Source organism: Suillus discolor (genome assembly GCF_016758755.1).
Source record: "Suillus discolor strain FC423 chromosome Unknown F5147scaffold_75, whole genome shotgun sequence".
NCBI classification, from domain to species: Eukaryota; Fungi; Basidiomycota; class Agaricomycetes; order Boletales; family Suillaceae; genus Suillus; species Suillus discolor.
This window is the reverse complement of record NW_024541322.1, coordinates 41,865-61,989: the sequence shown is the minus strand read 5'-3', so window position 1 is coordinate 61,989 and position 20,125 is coordinate 41,865. Positions and strand designations below refer to the sequence as shown.

Sequence of the window (20,125 nt, the reverse complement as noted above, 5' to 3'; positions counted from 1 at the left end):
GCTTTACCGGCAGGAGCCAAATGTTTGATTCTCGCTCCAGCGCCAGATGAATGCAATGTTAGAGCAATCATGTTGAACTGTTATAACCGTTACCACATTCGGATTCATTCATCCGGGGAGTGGTGGACAGATTATTACGTAACATTGCATCAAACAATTGTCGGACCTCTCATGGATACAAGACTGAGACCACAAATTTCCAATCCACAATCCACAATCCATCACTTTCCAGTAACACTCACAACCGGATCGATAAAATCCAGCCTTGTCGGAATCTCCCAAAATCAGCTTTTGATATCTACTGTATTCATTTCCCTCTGCACCACCGTATTTTGTTGACAAATCCATCATGTCCGTACCTCCGGAAGCAGCTAACGACGCATTGAAAGTCACACTGGCCGTCGTGCAATCGCTCATGAAGCGATGCATCAAGGTGAAGGAGGGCGATCCCGAGGCCTTGAAGCTATCGGATGAGATAGCCAGGCGCGTGGTGAGTGTATCTGATGTTCCCCTCAAAATGCTTTTTGTCAAACTAACATTTGTCATTTGATACAGGCAAGAGACTTGAAACTTTACGCGGGAACAGCAACATCATTCTCTCCTCTGCTACTCTCCTGTGCCGCCATTATCCGGCAGTACTCAAGGGGCGGCGCCTTTCAGAGTGTCCCAGACTGGACCTCTGTTACTGACGACGACCCATGAATCAAGGACCACCCGCGATTCCAGAAGACCGTCCACTATCACCCACCCTCTGCGCTTGATGTCCCCGTCATTGCAACATCGAGCATTCCCACAACCATTCCCGCAACCACTTCAGCTCTCATTGTCCCGCCATTCCCACCCTCAGCTCTCCCTTCCCTGCCATCCCGCACAGACCTGGATCTCGTCGCCAAGCCGGTGGCGGAACCGAGACGATCATCGCGCATACGAGCACGCAAGAATCCATCCCGCACGGACCTGGATATGGTCGCCAAGCCGGTAGCGGAACGAAAACGATCTTCCCGCCCACGAGTGCTCAAGAACCTGCCACCTCTCAGTCGTCCGGCACATCCACCCTTGAGATACCGCCACCTGTATGTGGCCAAAGCTGAGAGGGAACAATGGAAGGCACTTTTCGAGGCCGGCAATAGCAAGAAGAGAAAGGCGGATGATGAAGATACCGATGGGGCCGATGTAATTGAAGCCTCCAAGTTGGCTTCCGCGTCCCAAGAGCCGATGAAGAAGAAGAGGAAGTTGAACCAGAATGTCGACAATAGGCCAACAGGAATCATCGATGTGAAGCCAAAGGTATGTCTGTTGATCTTGGTTCATGCATCCAATGACTTACCGCTGCAGACATTACTGACCATCACCACTGACAAGGTTGTTCCACCAGGCGATGAAAAGGCTTTCTGGGACGCAGACACTCGGGTATGTGATCTGCACTTATCTATAGCGCTGGTATGCTGACCAATTTCAAAGCCTGCAGAATGGGGCTCAGATGCTCACATCGCCACTCCGTGCCAGGTAAGTCTGTCAGTACATTCACAGGAGTCCATGGCTAACATATGTCAAGCATTCCGTTCATTACCATCCTCGGCAGTGCGACAAGTGCACAAAATTGGACATACCCTGCATTGTCCTTCCGGACAAAAGTTCGGCTACATTCGACTCGCATGCGCAAATTGCGACCAGATGAAGATTACGTGTGCGATCGACGGCGTCGGTGTCAGGCAGAGAATGCAAGCGAAGGCCGCCACGGCTATAGTTGAAGGTGAGTTTGCTTTCAAATCCGGCGAGGATCTTGAAACCAATCCAGATGACTCTTAGAGGAGAAGCAACAGCCTGGTCCGCCGGCTGGTGTGCCCATGTGCAAACTCCCAACCGTTGGTACAAGCCCTCGGCCGGAACAGGATGATCAGCCCGCGCCAGCCAACATCGCCGATCCCGAGCCAACTGCAAGGGACATCCTACAGGGAATCCGGGACCTCAGCAAGAGACTGGATCTCTTTGCCACCAATGACCGTGTGGATGCCTTGGAGATAAGAGTGCGTTCGGTGGAAAATATCCTCCACCAGCGGTTGAACGCACTGGAGCAACACCTCAATGCCTCCGATGCCCGGTAGAGAGCGATGTCGCCACCTCCGGTATATGTAGAACAAACTAGTCTCCAATACCATATATAGTGTACTTTTAGCTATTCTTTCTTGCTGTTCCCGGTCACTTTCCCTTGTATTCCGGTTCTCGCTCTCTGTATTTGTTAGATGAGAATCACATTGTTGTTCCCCTCAATATGTTGTGATCTGTGGTGAGGGAATGCTTCAATTTCATGATGCTCACATGAAACTGTGACAGCCAATGGCATGATAATCCGGTGTACATAGTCCATGCGGTCGTGGGTGCATCACCGATGCTACATGCACGGTGCATCCCTCCAAGAGGTGTATCAATAAAGTACATATATGACTGTCTATTATCATACCATCTTCCGGAACCAGGCGTCTCCAGCTGATCGGCCGTCCGGTCATCACCTGCTTATCGGATTTGCATTGCTGTGCAACTTGTGCGGGTCCGACATCTTCATTTAGTCCTAATTTCAACTCTGTCCGAGACGCAGCCCTATAAACGTTCACCATGCCACCTTCGGAGACCGCATGCTATCCGTGTCACCGTAATATCGGTCGCCCCTTCCGAAATCAGATATGCAAGTACCGGGCACTCATGAGCCTTTCCGAGATTTAATGCTTCACTCTTTGGGCCGATTAGTAAGACACTCTATAGACTCAAACATCACTCGCCAGACATTCCTGACCTGTTGGGCATATCCTGTAGGCCCTTTCGGTACTCTGGACCAAATGCAAATTGAGTGGGCCCATCCGTCACTCATTCCGACAATCCGTAGATGCACTCTCGCCGGCCACTTGTGTAAGCCAGTTGAGGATAACCAGTATCCGTGACTACATGTGCACCGACAGCTGACAATCCCTAGCCGAGCCCTTCCCGAACTCACGAGATGAAACACCAATACCAGGCCGGAGAAAAATCCTACTGGGCCTATCAGGAAATTCCTGCACTTGCACATGTATGAAGAACATCCCGCTGGGCCCAACCGTCAGCCTTTCCGAGATCGTGTATGTCTCTCATGGGCCAGAAGCAATAACTCGCTTGCCCTCCGAGACCAAATGCACAGTCCATACCCCATATTCTTATTGATCGGCCCTTCCGAGACCAAATACATTCTCTTGGGCCACAAATTACCAGCAGTGCCCAACCATCTGTCCTTCTAAGATCATGTAGGCCTATCATGGGCCAGAAGCAATAACTCGCCAGCCCTTCCGAGGTCACATGTACCGTCCAATTCATTATTCTTGTTAGTTGGCCCTTCCAAGATCATTTGATGCCTATCTTGGGCCAGACACAATCACTCGCCGGCCCTTCCGAGGTCACATGTACTGTGCAAGCCGTACATTCTTATTGGTCAGCCCTTCCGAGACCAAACACATATTCTCTTGGGCCAAAATCACCAGCCGGGCCCAACCGTCAGCCCTTTCGATATCATGTAAGCCTACCATGGGTCAGAAACAATAACTCGCGAGACCAAACACATTTTCTTGGGCCAAAAATAACCAGCTGGGCCCAAGCTGGGCCCATCGGTAAGCCCATCCAAGACTACCCAGCATTTGTACTGGGCCGAACAATCACCAGCTGGGCCCAAGCTGGGCCCATCGGTAAGCCCATCCAAGACAACCCAGCATTTGTACTGGGCCGAACAATAACCAGCTGGGCCTTCCCGTACGCACTGCCGAGATCAATACATTTGGGCTGCACGAAAAATGGAACCATACATCGCATCTCCGGCCGGGATCATATGCATATCTGGTGGGCCTATCCACCATTCCTTCTGGAAGATCCTGTACGGCTGTCCGGGTATCCGACGCACCATTTATGGGTGAGAAGTGGATTGAGGCCTACTTTGCCTATGGAAATTTCGTCATAGCCCGGTTTACCCCTTTCCGGGTATCCGATGCACCATTTATGGGTGAGAAGTGGATTAAGGCCTCCTTTGCCTAGAAAATTTCGTCATAGACCATTTTTCCCATTTCCGGGTATCCTATGCACCATTTATGGGTGAGAAGTGGATTAAGGCTTGTTGCGGTGCATGCAAGATAAATAAACTACCTCTGATTGCGACAACACATGCACCGCAACAGGCCTTAATCCACTTCTCACCCATAAATGGTGTATCGGATACCCGGAAAGGGACGAAATTTCCCAGGCACAGTGTATTCTCACAGAAAATCAATTTCCCGGTCACGGGGTGTTGCTGCTTGGCTTTGTAAGTGCATTGTTGCTGCAGCAGTGAGCGCTCACTGCAGTCACCGCTCGAGACACTATCACTCTTGTTGTCAACGTCAGATGTCTGGACCGCTCCGCCTGAAACTCAACTGTATTGTCTTGGGCGATAATCCTCGCCGTATTTTCCCGGTCGATATTGAGCGGACGGAGATTGTCGGCGACCTCAAAGAGGTCATCAAAGACAAGAAAAGGCCGGAGTTTGACCATGTTGCCACTGACCGTCTTGAGTTATGGAAGGTGAGTGATCTGATGCCTAGGATCGGATGTTGATCATCTGATATTTTGGAAGGTCGACCTGCCTATCGACGAGATGATTGAGCACAATCTCAACAATCTTACACTTGACCCAACGAAATCCCTATCACCTGTGGATGAAATGGTAGAGATTTTTCCCGACGCTCCTCTGCGCAAGTATCTGCATATAATTATCCAATGCCCGCCTGCCGGTGAGTTGTCCTTCGATATTGCCACCCTTTCCTCACTGATGGTGGTCCGACTTAGTGTCTTCCGGACCGCTCCGCCTGAAACTCAACTGTATTGTCTTCGGCGATGATCCTCGCCATATTTTCCCAGTCGACGTTGAGCGGACGAAGACTGTCGGTGACCTCAAAAATGTTATCAAGGTCGCTAAGAAGCCAGAGTTTGACCATGTTGCCGCCGACCGTCTTGAGCTATGGAAGGTGAGTGATCTGATGCCTACGGTTGAATGTTAATAATCTGATATTTTGGAAGGTCAAGATCAATTTGAACGATATACAGTTACGGAACTCGATCATGGACGGAGGCGTCGAGCTGCGCCCGTTAACCGAGCTGTCCGATGTGTTTGCGGATGGAATAGAGCGCGGATGTATTCATATCGTCGTAAAACATCCTGCCGTTGCACGACACATTCCGGCTGTTGATAGGCGAATCGCTTATCTCAAGAAGGGCGCGGGTACTCCGTCGGCCGGTGCAAAACCATCCGCATTCTCTACGAAGCAGGACCAACAAGAGTACCTTTGCAATCGTCCTCGCAGAGCCGCGGACCCTGTTCCCATTACTCTTCTCGAGCCTATCTTCGCTGAGTTCGTGGATGATTGTCAAAAATATGAACCAACTGTCCATGATAACGACTTTGTTTTGCAACTTTCGGAAAAGATGGCCACCTTCTATCCCAATGAGCTCACGCGGATGAATACATTCCGGCAAGTGCTCCGGGACTACGGTATTATACTCAACGCTTCTATGGTTGGCTCGACCGGATGTACGATGGACGGACATCTTTTGTCTACCAACGGACAGTTTGTGCTGATGATAATTGAGGGGAAGAACGAGATCGGAAGTGGCGCTGCCGAACCATTTATGGAGGCGATGCTGTACTACCGCAAGTTTATGGAGGACTCGAAGATTGAGATGGCGAGGCTCCGGTCTTTCATTCCATGCATCCATATCATTGTCTTCGGTTAGTTCATTTCACCAGATTATTTGCTGAAGCTTTTTATTGATCACAAATAGGGGCATGCATCGGCTTTTCAGGCTCTGTTTTCACTGAAAAAGTCCAGTCCGATGTCCTGGTCCCTATCATTCCTTTGTTTTGGCATTCAACAGACCTCCACATGCAAGTGATGGCAGCTCGTACTTTCGGGGCTCTCAAAATTGCCGTCGAGAAACTTACAAAACTATACTCCCGTCCAATCCCATCCCTCGAACCCGAGGATCCGTATCTTAAATGTCCTTACCCTCGGAGTTATACAAATTCCACCGGTTTCATTCAGGAATTCCGGTATGATGAGACTCAAATCCTCAGGGATCGACTTATTTTCTTTGGGGAAACCGTCGGCGATGCAGCTGGGAGCAAGATATGCATCAAGTTTGTCAGGAACTATTCCCCTCAGGCTCACGAATTCTGTGCCAGCAAGGGGAACGCCCCCAAACTTATCGCCTACAATTCTTTACCCGGCGGCTGGAATCTGGTGATTATGGATGCCCTTGATATTGATAATGATTGCCTTCCGCAACGACCTGGCTCATATCGACTGCTCAGTGAGATAGGTGTTTTGGACCATCAGCCGCTGAAGGAGACCATCACCACTCTCATCCGGGAGTTACACAATCACAATGACGGCTACGTTCATGGCGACCTCCGAGATACCAATTTCGTTGTGCGGGACGACAAACACTTCATGCTGCTTGATTTCGATTGGGCCGGACCGATCCAGAAGACACATTATCCGATGTATGTCAATCGGAAGGATATTCGACAGCCTGACGGTGTGTGGGATGGGCAGAAGATTGTGGCGGAGCATGATTTGGATATGCTGAATTATCTATTTCATCCTGAGCAAGATGTTCGGGAGCCAGCTGCAAAGCGCCGCCGTATATTAAGTGAAGGGTCGCTGATGGTCATTTGAGTCATTTATCATTTGTTGCATTTGCTTAATACCAGTCTGTTTTTTCATTATAAAGCTCACATACAATGACTTTGGGAGAATGGCGACATAGATTAGTATCTGTTGTATTGTAGCTAGCCAATTCGATGATTGCCGATGACACACGCCTTCTCACAAGTCTCAGTGAGGATTCTACTGTACATAAATGGAATACATGGCCTCATCCTCAGCGGATACAGCGATAAAATGATCTCAGAGTGGACGGTACCTCAGAGCCGTACAGGATATTCTGGAAGCAATGGTAGATCGGCCTTTCCCGATGTAGATCCCAAGAGTTTAGCCTATGGTAGCCGTGGTGGTTCTCTACAATTGTCTTACACTCGGTTGACACATATGACTCTCCACAGTTGTCGGAATGCCCATAACCGACGGGTTGATATAGAACCCGGCTGCTGTCAGACATTTTCCCGTACAACGATCCCCCTTCCGTACATCCCGTGAATTGCAACATATCCTATCAGCAACGGACCCCGTTATGCCGCCAGCTCTTCCATCCGGCAAATCCCTCAACAATCCGATTGCTGCGAGGGCGACAGAACCAGAGCTTGTATCACCAGCACCAGACCCAGCGGCTGCGGGTGTGCGAACTCTGCCACACCTCCCCGTCACGCATTCAAGCGCAAGATCTATTTATGGCGAGACCCGGAACCACCCGCCGAACGGGTTCGCTTGGACTACCGGCGCATGTTTTGCCAATATAGATCCATTGCGATCTATTTTCTTCGGTTCCGATGACCTGTAGGTATTACAGCCCGTCCGTTGCCCAATATGCGTAAGATATCTGGTCCCATGGGTTTGGGCCGTCAGTCGGGCCCGGGTGCCACAGCCTACCGAGCATAAGACAGGATGCACCTGTCAGTCGGTCACGGATACAACGACGCGCCCATCATTGTTGGGGACATAGTTCTGGGGCCATCAGCCGGTCTCAGATATGAAGGCCCAACCGTCGTCGATGAGGACCTAGGTATCGGTTCCGTCTACATCTGGGACATCCGCCGGTACCGTGTACGATAGCCTGCCCACCGTTGGCTGAGATGGGGTTCAGTTCTAGGCCCATCCGCCGACATCTGCCTGTACCGCGCATGACAGGCTGTCATTCCCCGCGCATCATCGCGGACGGTACACGTATGGTGCATCCTTCCGACATGTATATCAACGTCGGATCCGGATCAGCATTCGTATCGAACTTTGTCCCGTATTTCATTACTCGTTTCTGTTGCACCAGTTGCATCTGTAAAACTAGTATCTGACACAAGTGCGCTGACTTGGCCATAATTCCCTAGCCGAGCCCTTCCGAGATCCAACGCTTGCACTGGGCTTATCCGGAAGCCGCTCCGAGATTATTTGCACATGTACTAGGCCGAAGAATATCCTGCTGGGCGCAACTGTTGGCCCTTCCGAAATCAGATGCCTATCATGGGCCAGACCACATAACTAGCTGGCCCTTCGAGAATACAATGCAGTCCCATGCCAAATATTCAACTTAGTCGGCCCTTCTGAGATCAAATGCATATTCTCTTGGGCCCATCCATAGGCCCATCCAAGACTACCCGGCATATGTACTGGGCCGAACAATAGATGGGACTATATGTTGCCCCTCCGGGCGGGATCATATGCATATCCGGTGGGCCGAAAAAACTTGCTGGGCCCATCCGTGACCCCTACCAAATCAGTACCACATCCATATACTAATGGCTCGCCCATCACTACCGGAAATTCCTTCATGGTAGGCCCGCCCGACCTCCCTGCATATTGGGGCCCACCCCGATCTGCGTGAATGTGCATGAGCTGGGCCAGTTCGGGCCTTCCGGATATTGGTGCACTGGGCCTAAACCTTACCAGCCGGACCGATCCGCATATTGAATGCGAGGACCAATTGGGCCCTTCCGGATGCTTGTGTACTGAGCCGATCCGCACCTGAATTTGTTATGTGCCCAGGTCTTGCATATTTGACCTATCTGCACACTGAATTGGTATCTACTGGGCCCAAAATAACCAGTTGGCCCATCCGCTAACCCTTCCCAGTATTGTGATGGGCCCAGGAATGACCAGTCGGCTCACTTGTGCCCTCTTCCGATACTGTCAATAACCAGCTGGGCTCATCCGTAAGCTATTCCGATACGAGCTGAGCCCATTCGCCAGCCATGCCTGATACTATTATGGGCTCAAAATTTTCCTGTTGGCTCTTCTGACATCAAATTTCCCCAAGAATAAGTAGCTAGGCCCATCCGTACCCCCCTTCCGAGATATATAACTGGGCCCATGTACCTTGTGGCCCATTACAATTGTCCCATTCATGCTATGGCATCCACACTTGGCCCACCCGCTAGCATGGGCGCTATTCCACACTGTGGGCCTATCCGTGCATAAGCACACATGGGCCCACGTTGGATGGCCCGCCTAACTGGGTCGATTCTCAACCTTTGGCTGTCCGACTAAGTCGAAAATAAAGTACTGAATTATGTGAGGCACGGAAGTTAGACGCGGGTCGGATCCAGGGCATAGATAGACGTCGGCCGGATCCGGATATCCGGAAATGATATGTGATAAGTCCGGGTCTGGAACACGGGATATGACAGTATCCCCCCCTTAGGGCCGAGCCCATGAGGCTTCTGATTCGGAAGTCCGGTCCGGAGTTTTATGAATGCGAGATGATGGGCGGAGCTCGTAAAAATAGCACGGAGGCATATAAGTAGGCCGGAACGCCCATGAAATGTTTAAAACTTTCCCCCTAACTCCTATTACTGCTTTTAACATGTCTAACTCCACTTCCGGCAACAAGAAGTCCGCCCGGCAACTCCTCGAAGAGAGACAGGCGGAAATGGCGGCCGAAATTGCGCGGCTCGAGGCGGACGCACGGAGAGAGGCGGAGGAAGAAGAGCGCAAGCGCAAGGAGGCGGAAGAGGAACGGAAACGCATGGAGGAACAGAAGCGGAAAGATCTGGAGGAAACTCGGAAGGCGTTAGCCGAACGCGAGCGGGAGTGCCTGATGAAGGCTAGGGCGGATAATGCGTCGGAGGTGAGTCGGATGATGGTTTTTATGTTTTCCGGAGGTTCATAGAGTCTTAGTCCTCCGGTCCGGCGGATCCGGAGGTCGCGTGCGAGATGTGTGTCACCAGGCGCAAAGTTTGCACCTGGGCTGTAGCGTCCAAGACGCCTAGGGTGAGTGTTTGTTTTATCCGGATCCGGATGATTGCTAATGATTTCTGGAAGATCCGGACGTGTGACCAATGCCGCGCGTCCAAGGAAAAGTGCGTAGGCGGAAATCCGCCTGTCAAGGCGCCGGCCGGCAAGGGTAAGAAACGCGCGTGTCCGGAGGGATCTCCAAGCCCCAAGGGCAAAGGCAAGCGGTGCCAGAGGAGTCCGGAGGACATTGACGACGACGTGGAGATAGTCTCCAGTCCCCGGACGGTCATCGGGGAGGAGCAGAATTGGACGGAGTACGACGACCAGGCCTGGGTCGCGGCCGCCAACAACATTGTGGCGGAGTTGGCCCGGACCAACGGACTTTTGGAGAGGGGTATCGGAGCAGCGGAGGGAAGTAGGGCTGCGATGGACCGGGTGAGTGAAAACATGGTCCGGTTCATGGAGGAGCAGAGGGAGTTTCAGAACCTCTTCTTGGAGGGTCTGAGGAGTGGGTTCCGGATGAATGTGGAGGATTCTCCGGAGGAGGAAATTACTGAGGGGGCGGAAAAGGAAACCGGCGGATCCAGCGGAGATATGGAGATGGACTCTTAGGTAGTCAGATCCGACGTCCGGATGTCGGACGCCTCCATAATGTAGATATATGCATGTCTTTCTTACTCAATGTTAGAAGTTGGTCCTGGCTTATCTGGATAGGCCGAGTGGAAATCCGATAGAAGTTCCAGCACATTTCCGAGTTCGGTTGCGAGTATCCAGGAAGTTTCTTCATCTGTTCCCTCGTATCTGGCCCAACGTACCAAGTATAGTAGTTGGCAATGACGTCTCCGGCGGTCGATCTTGGAGTCCAAAATCTCGGAGATTTCGTATTCCGGTTCTCCGTCGACTAAAACCGGAGGCGGAGGAGGTTGGATGCGATTGGGAATGGTGTTCGGAGTTGCGGGTTCTAACTGAGAGACATGGAATATGGGATGCACGGATCGCATAGCGTCCGGAAGGCGGATGGTGAAGGAGTGGGTGCTGGGACGAGCGATGATGTCGAATGGACCAAGATTCTTTTCTGAGAGCTTTTTTGATGGTCGGGTCGAGCGGAAATATTTTGCTTTAACGAAGACCTGTTCTCCGACTTTGAAGTCCGGAGCAGGTTTCCGTCTAGCGTCCGCGGGTCCTTGATATCGTGCTTGGGCAAGGGACATTTCTTCTCGGAGGAATTGGTGAAGTTCATCTAAATCTATAGCATAATCCCGGGCACGGGCGGATGAGAGATCACGCTCCGGATGTATGGAAATGTTCGGGTGATAACCCTTATTGGCGAAGAATGGAGAAACTCCAGTGGTAGCACTCGGAGCGTTGTTGTATGCAAACTCGGCCAAGGGTAACAGTTCCGACCAATTATCCTGCTGATAGTTGCAGTAGATCCGGAGGTATTGTTCTAGGGTTTGGTTCGCTCGCTCGGTTTGTCCGTCACCTTCCGGGTGATATCCGGAGGTGAAATGTAAGATCATGTCGAGTGCTTTTCCGAGTGACCGGAAGAAGTGAGATACAAATTCCGTTCCTCAATCGGAAGTGACATGGGACGGAACTCCGTGCTTGGAAAATACATGGAGTAGGAATAACCGGGCGAGGTCCGGAGAGGTGATAGTGTCGTAGGTCGGGATGAATATGGATTGCTTGGATAGTCGATCTATGACTACCAGGATGGTGGTGAAGCCGGAAGAGTCGGGAAGTTGTTCGATGAAGTCCATGGATATCGAATTCCATGGCTTCTCGGGGATGGGGAGTTGCTTTAACAATCTGTATGGTTTGTGTCGCGGAACTTTGGCTCGGGCGCAGGTAGTGCAGGACTTAACATAGTCCTTCACATATGCGCGGATTCCGGGCCAGGTATATTCCCGATGGATAACTTCCAGGGTCCGGTTTTGACCGAAGTGTCCGGATAGCGGGTGGTCGTGCGTATTCCGGAGCACTCGGAGCCGGAGGTCATTGGATTCTGGAACATATATACGGTTGTCGCAATGGAGGAAACCACTTTTGTCCACTGTCCATCTCGGGTCCGACAGACCTGGAAGATGAATGGAAGCGATCGGATCACTAGGGAGGGCAGACAGAATGTCCTTATGAAGCTGCTCGATATCCATTAGTACAGCCGCCCGGAGCACCAGAATTGCTAAGTATGATGCCCGGAGGGACGAAGCGAGCTGTTCTGTGGCAAATATCGGCCAGAGGTTGTGTGGATTAACTTGAGCGTAGTCCTTATCCCCCTCTTTGGGGTAGACATCCCAACGTCTAGTTAGGCAGTCGGGCTTGGCTCCGAGTTTTCTGGGTCGGAAACGGATGATGAGATTGAACTGATGGAGGTATTCCGACCAGCGAGCCTGGCAGCGGGTGAGGAGTTTTGTGGTAGTGAAGTACTCAAGGTTCTTGTGATCCGTGACAACGTCTATCGGCTCGGCTGAGCCTTCAAGGTAGTGTCGCCAGGACCGGAAAGCTTCGTAAATAGCTAGGAGTTCCTTATCATGGGTGTCATAGTTGAGTTCCGGAGCCGAAAGGGTCCGGGAATAAAATGCAACCGGGCGGAGCTCTTGGTCCGGACATACTATAGAAAGTATTCCGGCGATAGCATAGTCGGAAGCGTCTGTCTCAACGATGATAGGAACATCCGGCATCCAGTGCGTAAGCACCGGAGCGGTAGTGAAGGCTTTTTTGAGAGTATCGAAAGATTTCCGACAATCCTCGGAGAAATTCCAGGGAGCATTCTTGCGAGTGAGCCGCGTAAGCGGAACTACGATATCCGATGGAGAGGCTCCGCCTCGAGCCTTGGTGATGAACTGATGATGTGAACTCTGAACTCTACTCTACTGTGTGTGACTCTACTCTATGCTACTACAGACTCCGACACGGCTAAACCTGCGTGCTACTAACTAGGAAGTGCCCCTGTGACCTAGGCACCCTACTACAAATACCCCCCACAAAAATGTGACACTCCGGGGTCGCCGTCGATGAGGAAAGGAAAGTGGTCCGTGCCCGTAATGATACTCTTCTGCTCTCACACCTTTACACCCAGCTACTTGGCCTTCAACTTATCTTCATGCGCTATCCTCGTCTGCCTGCTCTCCCTTGTTTCTTTCTCGTTCTTTCTCCACTTCCTCCAATAGGGTGCCCGTGCGAGGTAAGAATAGTCTCAGGCGCCTCATGTGGTACCATCCTGCCATCAGGAAACCCTCCAGTGTTTCCAATGCATAAGAGTTCGCCCGTCGTGATGTTACTCGTCAAGGAGCTGACCAACGAGGTATGATTTTTCTTGAAGACTTGAAGTTTCCTTCTACGTCGCTTGCGTATACTTGGACGAGCTGGCCCGCGTTGAATGTGACGTGTCCTGCGTGTGAGGATAGGACTCGTTTATTGAACGCTGCTTTCCTTTTGAGGGAGTTTGCGACTCGGTTGGCTAAGGCGTCTAGACGCTGCTGTGCCACGTATGCGGAGTGGACATGGACATTGGACGGCGAAAGTTCGTTAGCGGCGATGGGTGTTGGCGTTCGAGGGGTGTCTACGACGAGTCCAAGGAGAAGTTCTCTGGGGGAGAATTGATAGGCTGGGAGTACTCGTCCATTGAGATGCTCGATCGCTTGGTCAAAATGATCAGACCAAGCTGTTGGGATTGTCTTTGGGTCTACGTCGACGTAGTCGTCTTCCCCCAAGTGGGGAGCACACATGTACTTTAGACGTGTTAGCAAAATCTTGTTGGTACCCTCTACTAATCCGTTTATCCAAGGCGCGTACGCTGCTGTGACATGGTGTTTGACGTTGTGCTCCTCGCACCAGCTGCTCACGTCCGAGTTGTCGAAGTGCTTTCCACCGTCAGTCATGAGTGTTTCGGGCAGTCAGAAATCGTGGCGGATCTTCTCAAGTCCCGTTAGCGTAGTTTTGGCGGTTCCGTGGATCTTGAGTTTAAATCCCCAGACGTATTGAGAGTAAGTGTCGATGATTAAGAGAATGTTGTGAAAGCCTCCCTTCGCCTTGGGCATGGCCAGATAATCTGCGACGAGTAGCTCAAACGGATGACGTCGAATGATAGGCTCAAGAAGGGAGTTAAGATGGGATGCGCCGAAGCTTTTGCATTGCCCGCACTCCACGATGGCATTTGCGACTGATCGGTCGAGGCGTGGGCTGTATATCCTATCCATCAACTGGAGTTTAACCAGATCCCTTCCCCAATGTCCTTTTGTCAGATGCTCCCTCCTTGCGAGCTCCCCTGCTTCCTCCTGCGTCATGCATTCCAGCTTCCCGTGGACTCGCGTGGATGAGTCGTTTGGGACCCTCCATAGTTTATCTTCTGCAACGAAAAAATGTTGGGCTCGATGACGAGCGCGACGCTTTTCTTTGACTGTCTTGTCCGAGTCTAAATCGTGAAGTGCGTCAATGACTTCTAAAAATAAAGGTTCATTAGCAAAACGTAGTCGTAGAGTTTCTAGTGCCGAAGACGATACTGGTGATGACGTGGTTCCCACTTCGAAGAGGTCTTGTACAATCCCTCGCGACTCTTCCCAATCCTCACTGACCGTCCAGTCGCTACCATCGCCCGGGCTACGTTCTCTTGTCATGAACCCGCGGCTTAGACCATCCGCAGCTGTATTCGAGACGCCAGGTCGATGCCGTACGTCTACGATATGGTATGCCAGAATCCCATCCCTCCAACGAGCATGCGCTACGGTGAGTTTAGGGCTAAGGAAGGTGTCGCGTAAGGCTTGACAATCCATTTCAATCTCTATCGGTGCTCCCCAGATGATATCTGAGAATTGATCTAAGGCGTATTTTAGTGCTGCAAATTCGAGGATAAACGGAATATACTTCTCTTCGGTTGGCGAGGTACGTTTCGACGCGAAGGCTATTGGATGAGTTGCTGTGACAACCATGCCTGACGGTAACGTGGTCGTGTGTTTCTGGGCTAGCACTGCGCCAAAACCATCCTGGGACCCATCTGTGGTGACAATGAAAGGTGAGCCGTCAAACCGGGGGCCTTTGAGCACCGGTTCAGATACTAGAGCTTGCTTCAGATCCATAAATGCTTCGGTGTGTCGAGGACCCCAATGCGGTCCTAATTGCGTGTGGTGAAGGTGTTGTCGGTACTTGTGTCTCCCGACATGCTGTCCCCCTGGAGGGGTACCTAACTTCCGAATCAGGTCCGTTAGAGGGGCTGCTCGTCGCGCATAATCTTTCACTAGTGATCTGAAATACCCTGTGAGGCCCAAGAATTGCATTAAGTCATGAACGGTGCCTGGTACTGCCCAGTCAACCACCGCAGAGATTTTAGCTAGGTCAGGCTTGATACCGTCGCGTCCTACTCTGGCTCCTGCGAATATAACCTCAGTCATGAATAGTTGCATTTTAGATGGCGATAAAGATAACCGCATGTCTCGTACTCGTTCAAAGAATGAACGCAGGCGAGACAGTTTTTCTTCAAAGACATCTCCCGCCATTCCCATGTCGTCGACGTATAGCTCGAAGAGCAATCCAATCAGATCTCGTAAGGCAATAGCTGCCATGTCTCCAAAGTTAGTTGGTGCGCCGGTGAGTCCAAACGGCATGCGACAATAGCAATCGTATCCTCGTCCTTCTGTAAAAAATGCTAAGTAAGGCTGGGACTCTGGGTCAACTGGTATCGCGTAGAAGCCTGCCGCGAAGTCTATGATACTTATCCATCTATGTCCACTCAGACGCTGTTGCTTAGTCCTGATGTCCCCCTGTGGGGCTGGTGGGATTTGGCTAGCGCGGTTGACCTCTGAGAAGTTTTGACATATGCGCCATTTTGGGGTGGAGTTCTTCCGGTTCTTGTTGTTGTTGTTCTCCGGAGGGCGCGGTGGTAGGTCATCTCTCGTTGGTAACCCGTGTTTGCTGCACTGATCATTGACACGGTGTAGTAGTTCTTCCAGAGGCAATCTGTCTGACCCATGAGCTTTCTGAGCCAAGACCGTGGGGCTTACTGCCTTGACGTCTTCAGGCTCGATTCGACGAATGATACCCGCCTTCTCCAATTCGTTAAGTCTCTCGTAGAGAAACTCACGCTGTGGAGGTGTCAACGGCCGCTGGTTTACTTTGGTCTTGAATGTGGCGCTCTCAGGAAAACGCAACTTGAACATTTTGAAGTCCACTGGATATACTTCACTGACGCTAAGAGCAAACGTGTCAGCGAATTCTTCGCAGAGAGTACTGACCTTCGATCATTGTTCTTCCGACAGGTCATCACCAATCTTTATCATACGCATGATTTCGGCCACTCGTTTCGGGTTGAACGGGTTGGCGTGACGAGAGTAGACATTGGTCTGAAACGAGGTGTTCAGGAATTCGGGCACTTCACCCAACGTTTCGTGTTCATGTTGGTCGAAGACAGGCCATATTGGTTTGTCGCTGGTCTCGATATTGACGTTTGCTGCTGTAAAAATAACTGGTGAGCATGGGGATGGTGAGGACTGTTCTGTTACCGGTGATACAAATGGCCTTTGGTTTGCTTGCACAACATGTGCTCCTGCTTTCGCGAGATATTCGATCCTTGCGTCCAGCTGATCTGTTGTGATGTGCGATCCGACTTCAAACACGTAATGTTCCGTGTGTGCTGTTGATTGTCTGCTGTTGTCCTGTATTGATAAGTCAGTAGCTAGGTCCGGGGGTAACGTGACGACTAAGAATAAAGGTGCTAGGGAGAGGTTACTTCTAGGGACGTCTTGATCGTTTGGACTTAATGGTTTCGAGGCGTTCGGTATTGGAGCTGCTGGTGTTCCATGGATATTGCGCACGGTTATAGCCGTAGGTTGATGTGGAATGGTTATGGTGTCTTGTGCATAGTCGTGCACAGCTCCCAACTGTTCGAGCAACGGTTTGCCGATTAGTATCCTCCACTCGCCTCCACTATCGAACACCTCGAAAGAGGTACAAATCTTGACTTTGTTCCATTGGAACGTTCCTCGCCATAGTCCATATGACGGTACTATCAGCCCGTTGGCCATGCAAAGGCTTCGGTTCGATCGTGTTAGTTTCTTCAAGTTATGTTCCGCTTCGCGGAACGTCTTCAGATCGATAACGTTTACCATGGCACCGTCATCGACGTTTGCTTGGAAGCATGACGTTTTCCCGCCTGGTCCGTATAGGATAACTTGGGTGGTGAAGGGCGCACTTTCCGTAACTTCTTCTGAGTCGTTGGACGTATTATACAAATTTACAATCTCTGGTTTAATCACACTTGGGTAACAGTCAGCAGTGTCTGTCATTTCAACAATAAATGTATCACTTAGCGAAAAATCAGTAACGAAATCTAAACTTGAGGCGGTATCTGACGTATCAAGTATTGTGGTGGTAGGTGTTGGGTTACTAAGCTCTCCAACGGATCCTAATTCAGTACTTGACGGTAAGGGGGGAACAGAGAAGGTAGAAGAAAAAGTAGAACTGGGGTCTAAAGAGTCCGATATAGACAATGAATCAGAGTTGGGAGTGATAGAAGCAGCGATCTGCGGCGAAACAACCTCAATTTCCAGAGTGGGTACCACAAACTCATCATCCGTCACTTGATCGTCTTCGACTGGAGCACTTAGCTCAACCGGCGAAGGTGGAGCTGGGGTGCTGACCAGAGACGATTCGAAGCTTGACAGCCAGGGAGATGCTGGTACCGTGGATGGCACGCTTATAGAACAGTTAGTCGTATCAGGGGATGGGGGCTCATTGTGGGGAATCTGGACTGGGTCGCTAACGACCATGGTCTCAGTGTCTTCTACTTGAAGGTTCTGGGTACGGGCCGCAGGGAGCTCCCCTACTGTTGCGGCCCGTACGCATTTCCAGACATGTCGAGCTGTTCGTATTGCCATTGTTGAGGTGTGTAGAACGAGGGATAGTACTGCTGCGTTGTTGTCTGGGCTGGTTGAGGCGTCATGGGAGTTATGTACTGGATGCTGGACGGTGTGGATGGTGTTTGTGGTGGAGCTAACGACCTGGTTACTAGTCTGGATACCATCTCCCTCCAGCATCCTTCCTGCATGGGGATTGGCGTGTTTTGGCACTCATGCGCCTGGTGGCTGGGCGTCGTTGCCAACCCACAATTGAAACACTCGCGAGAACCAAGAGGTGACGTGCCTGGTTTCAGCGGGTAAGGTCTCATCATGTTGGGTGCAGCCTCCAGTGCCGTGTTGAGTGCTCCAGTCTTGGACTTGCTGGGCGTAAGCTTGCCTCCCTGCTTCAGAGTCTGGGTGGTGTGGTAGGACTGCGTATTGTGCAGCCGTTCGTACGCGATCTGTACTTGAGGGTCCTCTTCCTCTTGATGGGGTTTGTGGGTATCCACTTCGATAGCCGTAGAAAAGGTTCGTTCTGGGGACTGGCGTTGCCGCGTTGAACGGGTTCTGAGGAGTTTGGGGAGTGATCATGGCAGGAGGCAGTTGGGGTGGTTGTGGATTGGGTAGAGCTGGAGGTGCAGTTTGATACGGTGGTGCTGGCTGTGATGTGACATTTGTGTTAGGAGCGTACCGAGGTCCATAGCGATAGACAGGTGGTAACGGAAATGAAGATTGTGCGTTCTGAGGCGAAGGAGCTGGGGCTTTGCGACTGTTGGACGTTTGAGTCTGCAACTTGTCAACATCCTCCCGCAGTTTTCGATCGTTCACGACACGCTGTTTTGCTCGTATAAGCTGGGACACCAAGGTTTTGGCCACGTCAGCTTCGAAATCTGCCCACATCGCGTAGTGGTCTGCTAAAAAATCCCGTAAGACTTCCGGGGTGTTCTCTAGGACAACGTCCAAAAAGTGACACTGGGTGTCTCCGAACCCTAGTGCCATCTGCGCGACCTGCTTAGCCCACTTAACATGACCCCAATCCCGTCCTCTGTCCTTTTCTATCATAACTCCAATCTCTTCTTCTTTCAATACCACTGACTTGAGTCGTTCTTTCTTCTGCGCGACCGTTAGTTTCGCATGCGCTGGAGGAGGCCATCGAACTTTGAATGCTGCCAGGAAGTTTGTCCACGTTGTCTTGTCCGTCGATGGTAAGTTCGCGAACCATTCTTCTGCCGGACTGGCTGCCGCGCATTGTAATTTGAAGCAACTGATCTTCTCTACGTCTGAATATGAAGGTGGTAACGACAGTTGGTACTTCCTTATCCAGTTGGTAGGCTCTTCCTCCTTTTCATAGTCGCCGTAGAAGCTCGGCTGTGGGACTACTGCTGGGATGGTTGTCATGTTGGAAGGTGCGGGTGGGATCGGAATGGTTTGTTGCAACTGTGAGGGAAGTGAACGTGTTTTTCCTAAGTCGGCTCGATGTTGTATGAAGCTGAAGGTTAGCCTGTAATGCTTGCGGTTTTGGTTTCCTGGGTGATGAAATAGCGATGTCGCAAAGAAAACGGGGTATTACAGAGGGTGGGGATAACTGTACTTCTGAAACAACGCGCCTATGCGCTGGTGGATTGTTAGCCTTCTGAATGTTCCTTAGACGGCAGAGGTCGTCAATCGTGATAGCCGTGGTGGAAGGACACTCTAGTCACCAGGTGGAGAGGCTCCGCCTCGAGCCTTGGTGATGAACTGATGATGTGAACTCTGAACTCTACTCTACTGTGTGTGACTCTACTCTATGCTACTACAGACTCCGACACGGCTAAACCCGCGTGCTACTAACTAGGAAGTGCCCCTGTGACCTAGGCACCCTACTACACCGAGTAGTTAAAGATGAAGCGATGATAGAAATTAGTGAATCCGAGGAACGATTGAATATCTTTAACTTTCCGGGGTTCCGGCCAGTCACAGATAGTCTGGACTTTGTCCGAAGACATGGTAAGACCGGCCGGAGAAAGGAGGTAACCGAGTCGGAATGGAATTCGCATTTCTCCGGTTTAGCATATAGCCGATGCTTCCGGAGGCGTCGGAGGACTTCAAGGACGTGTTGTTTATGAGATGCAAGGTCGGCGGAATAGATGAGGATGTCGTCGAGGTACACAATAACGCATATATCAAGCATATCGGCGAAGATAGTGTTGACAAAGCGCTGAAAAGCCGCCGGAGCATTGGTGAGACCCTCGGGCATAACCAACCATTCATACGAGCCATAGCGCGTCCGGAAAGCAGTTTTCCACTTGTCTCCTTCCGCCATCTGGACTAGATGGTAAGCGGACCGGAGGTCGATTTTAGTGTAAACTTTAGCGCGGCTCGGAGAATCGAGAAGGTCGGAAATGAGGGGAAGCGGATAGCGGTCTT

General features: G+C 51.1%; 4 protein-coding genes across 4 annotated transcripts; 2 read left to right on the top strand and 2 right to left on the bottom strand.

Annotated features, from left to right (window-relative positions):
• Positions 1 to 349: 349 nt before the first annotated feature.
• Positions 350 to 2,105, top strand: F5147DRAFT_778721 (uncharacterized protein; the record flags this gene model as incomplete). Its single annotated transcript, XM_041442169.1, has 6 exons — positions 350 to 490; positions 709 to 1,287; positions 1,336 to 1,410; positions 1,462 to 1,506; positions 1,531 to 1,753; positions 1,810 to 2,105. 6 exons carry the CDS (start codon positions 350 to 352, stop codon positions 2,103 to 2,105), a joined length of 1,359 nt encoding a protein of 452 aa, XP_041287784.1.
• Positions 2,106 to 5,109: 3,004 nt separating this feature from the next.
• Positions 5,110 to 6,725, top strand: F5147DRAFT_584655 (uncharacterized protein; the record flags this gene model as incomplete). The annotated part of the gene is made up of 2 exons (XM_041431802.1): positions 5,110 to 5,776; positions 5,830 to 6,725. The coding sequence occupies 2 exons, from the start codon at positions 5,110 to 5,112 to the stop codon at positions 6,723 to 6,725; spliced, it is 1,563 nt and encodes a 520-aa protein (XP_041287783.1).
• Positions 6,726 to 14,038: 7,313 nt separating this feature from the next.
• Positions 14,039 to 14,530, bottom strand: F5147DRAFT_524573 (uncharacterized protein; the record flags this gene model as incomplete). Its single annotated transcript, XM_041429965.1, has 1 exon — positions 14,039 to 14,530. A coding segment is annotated over one exon (492 nt), but the record flags the coding sequence as incomplete, so codon positions are not given.
• Positions 14,531 to 16,123: 1,593 nt separating this feature from the next.
• On the bottom strand, positions 16,124 to 19,117 carry F5147DRAFT_656917 (uncharacterized protein; the record flags this gene model as incomplete). Its single annotated transcript, XM_041434167.1, has 4 exons — positions 16,124 to 16,537; positions 17,054 to 17,842; positions 17,902 to 18,286; positions 18,411 to 19,117. 4 exons carry the CDS (start codon positions 19,115 to 19,117, stop codon positions 16,124 to 16,126), a joined length of 2,295 nt encoding a protein of 764 aa, XP_041287781.1.
• Positions 19,118 to 20,125: the final 1,008 nt, after the last annotated feature.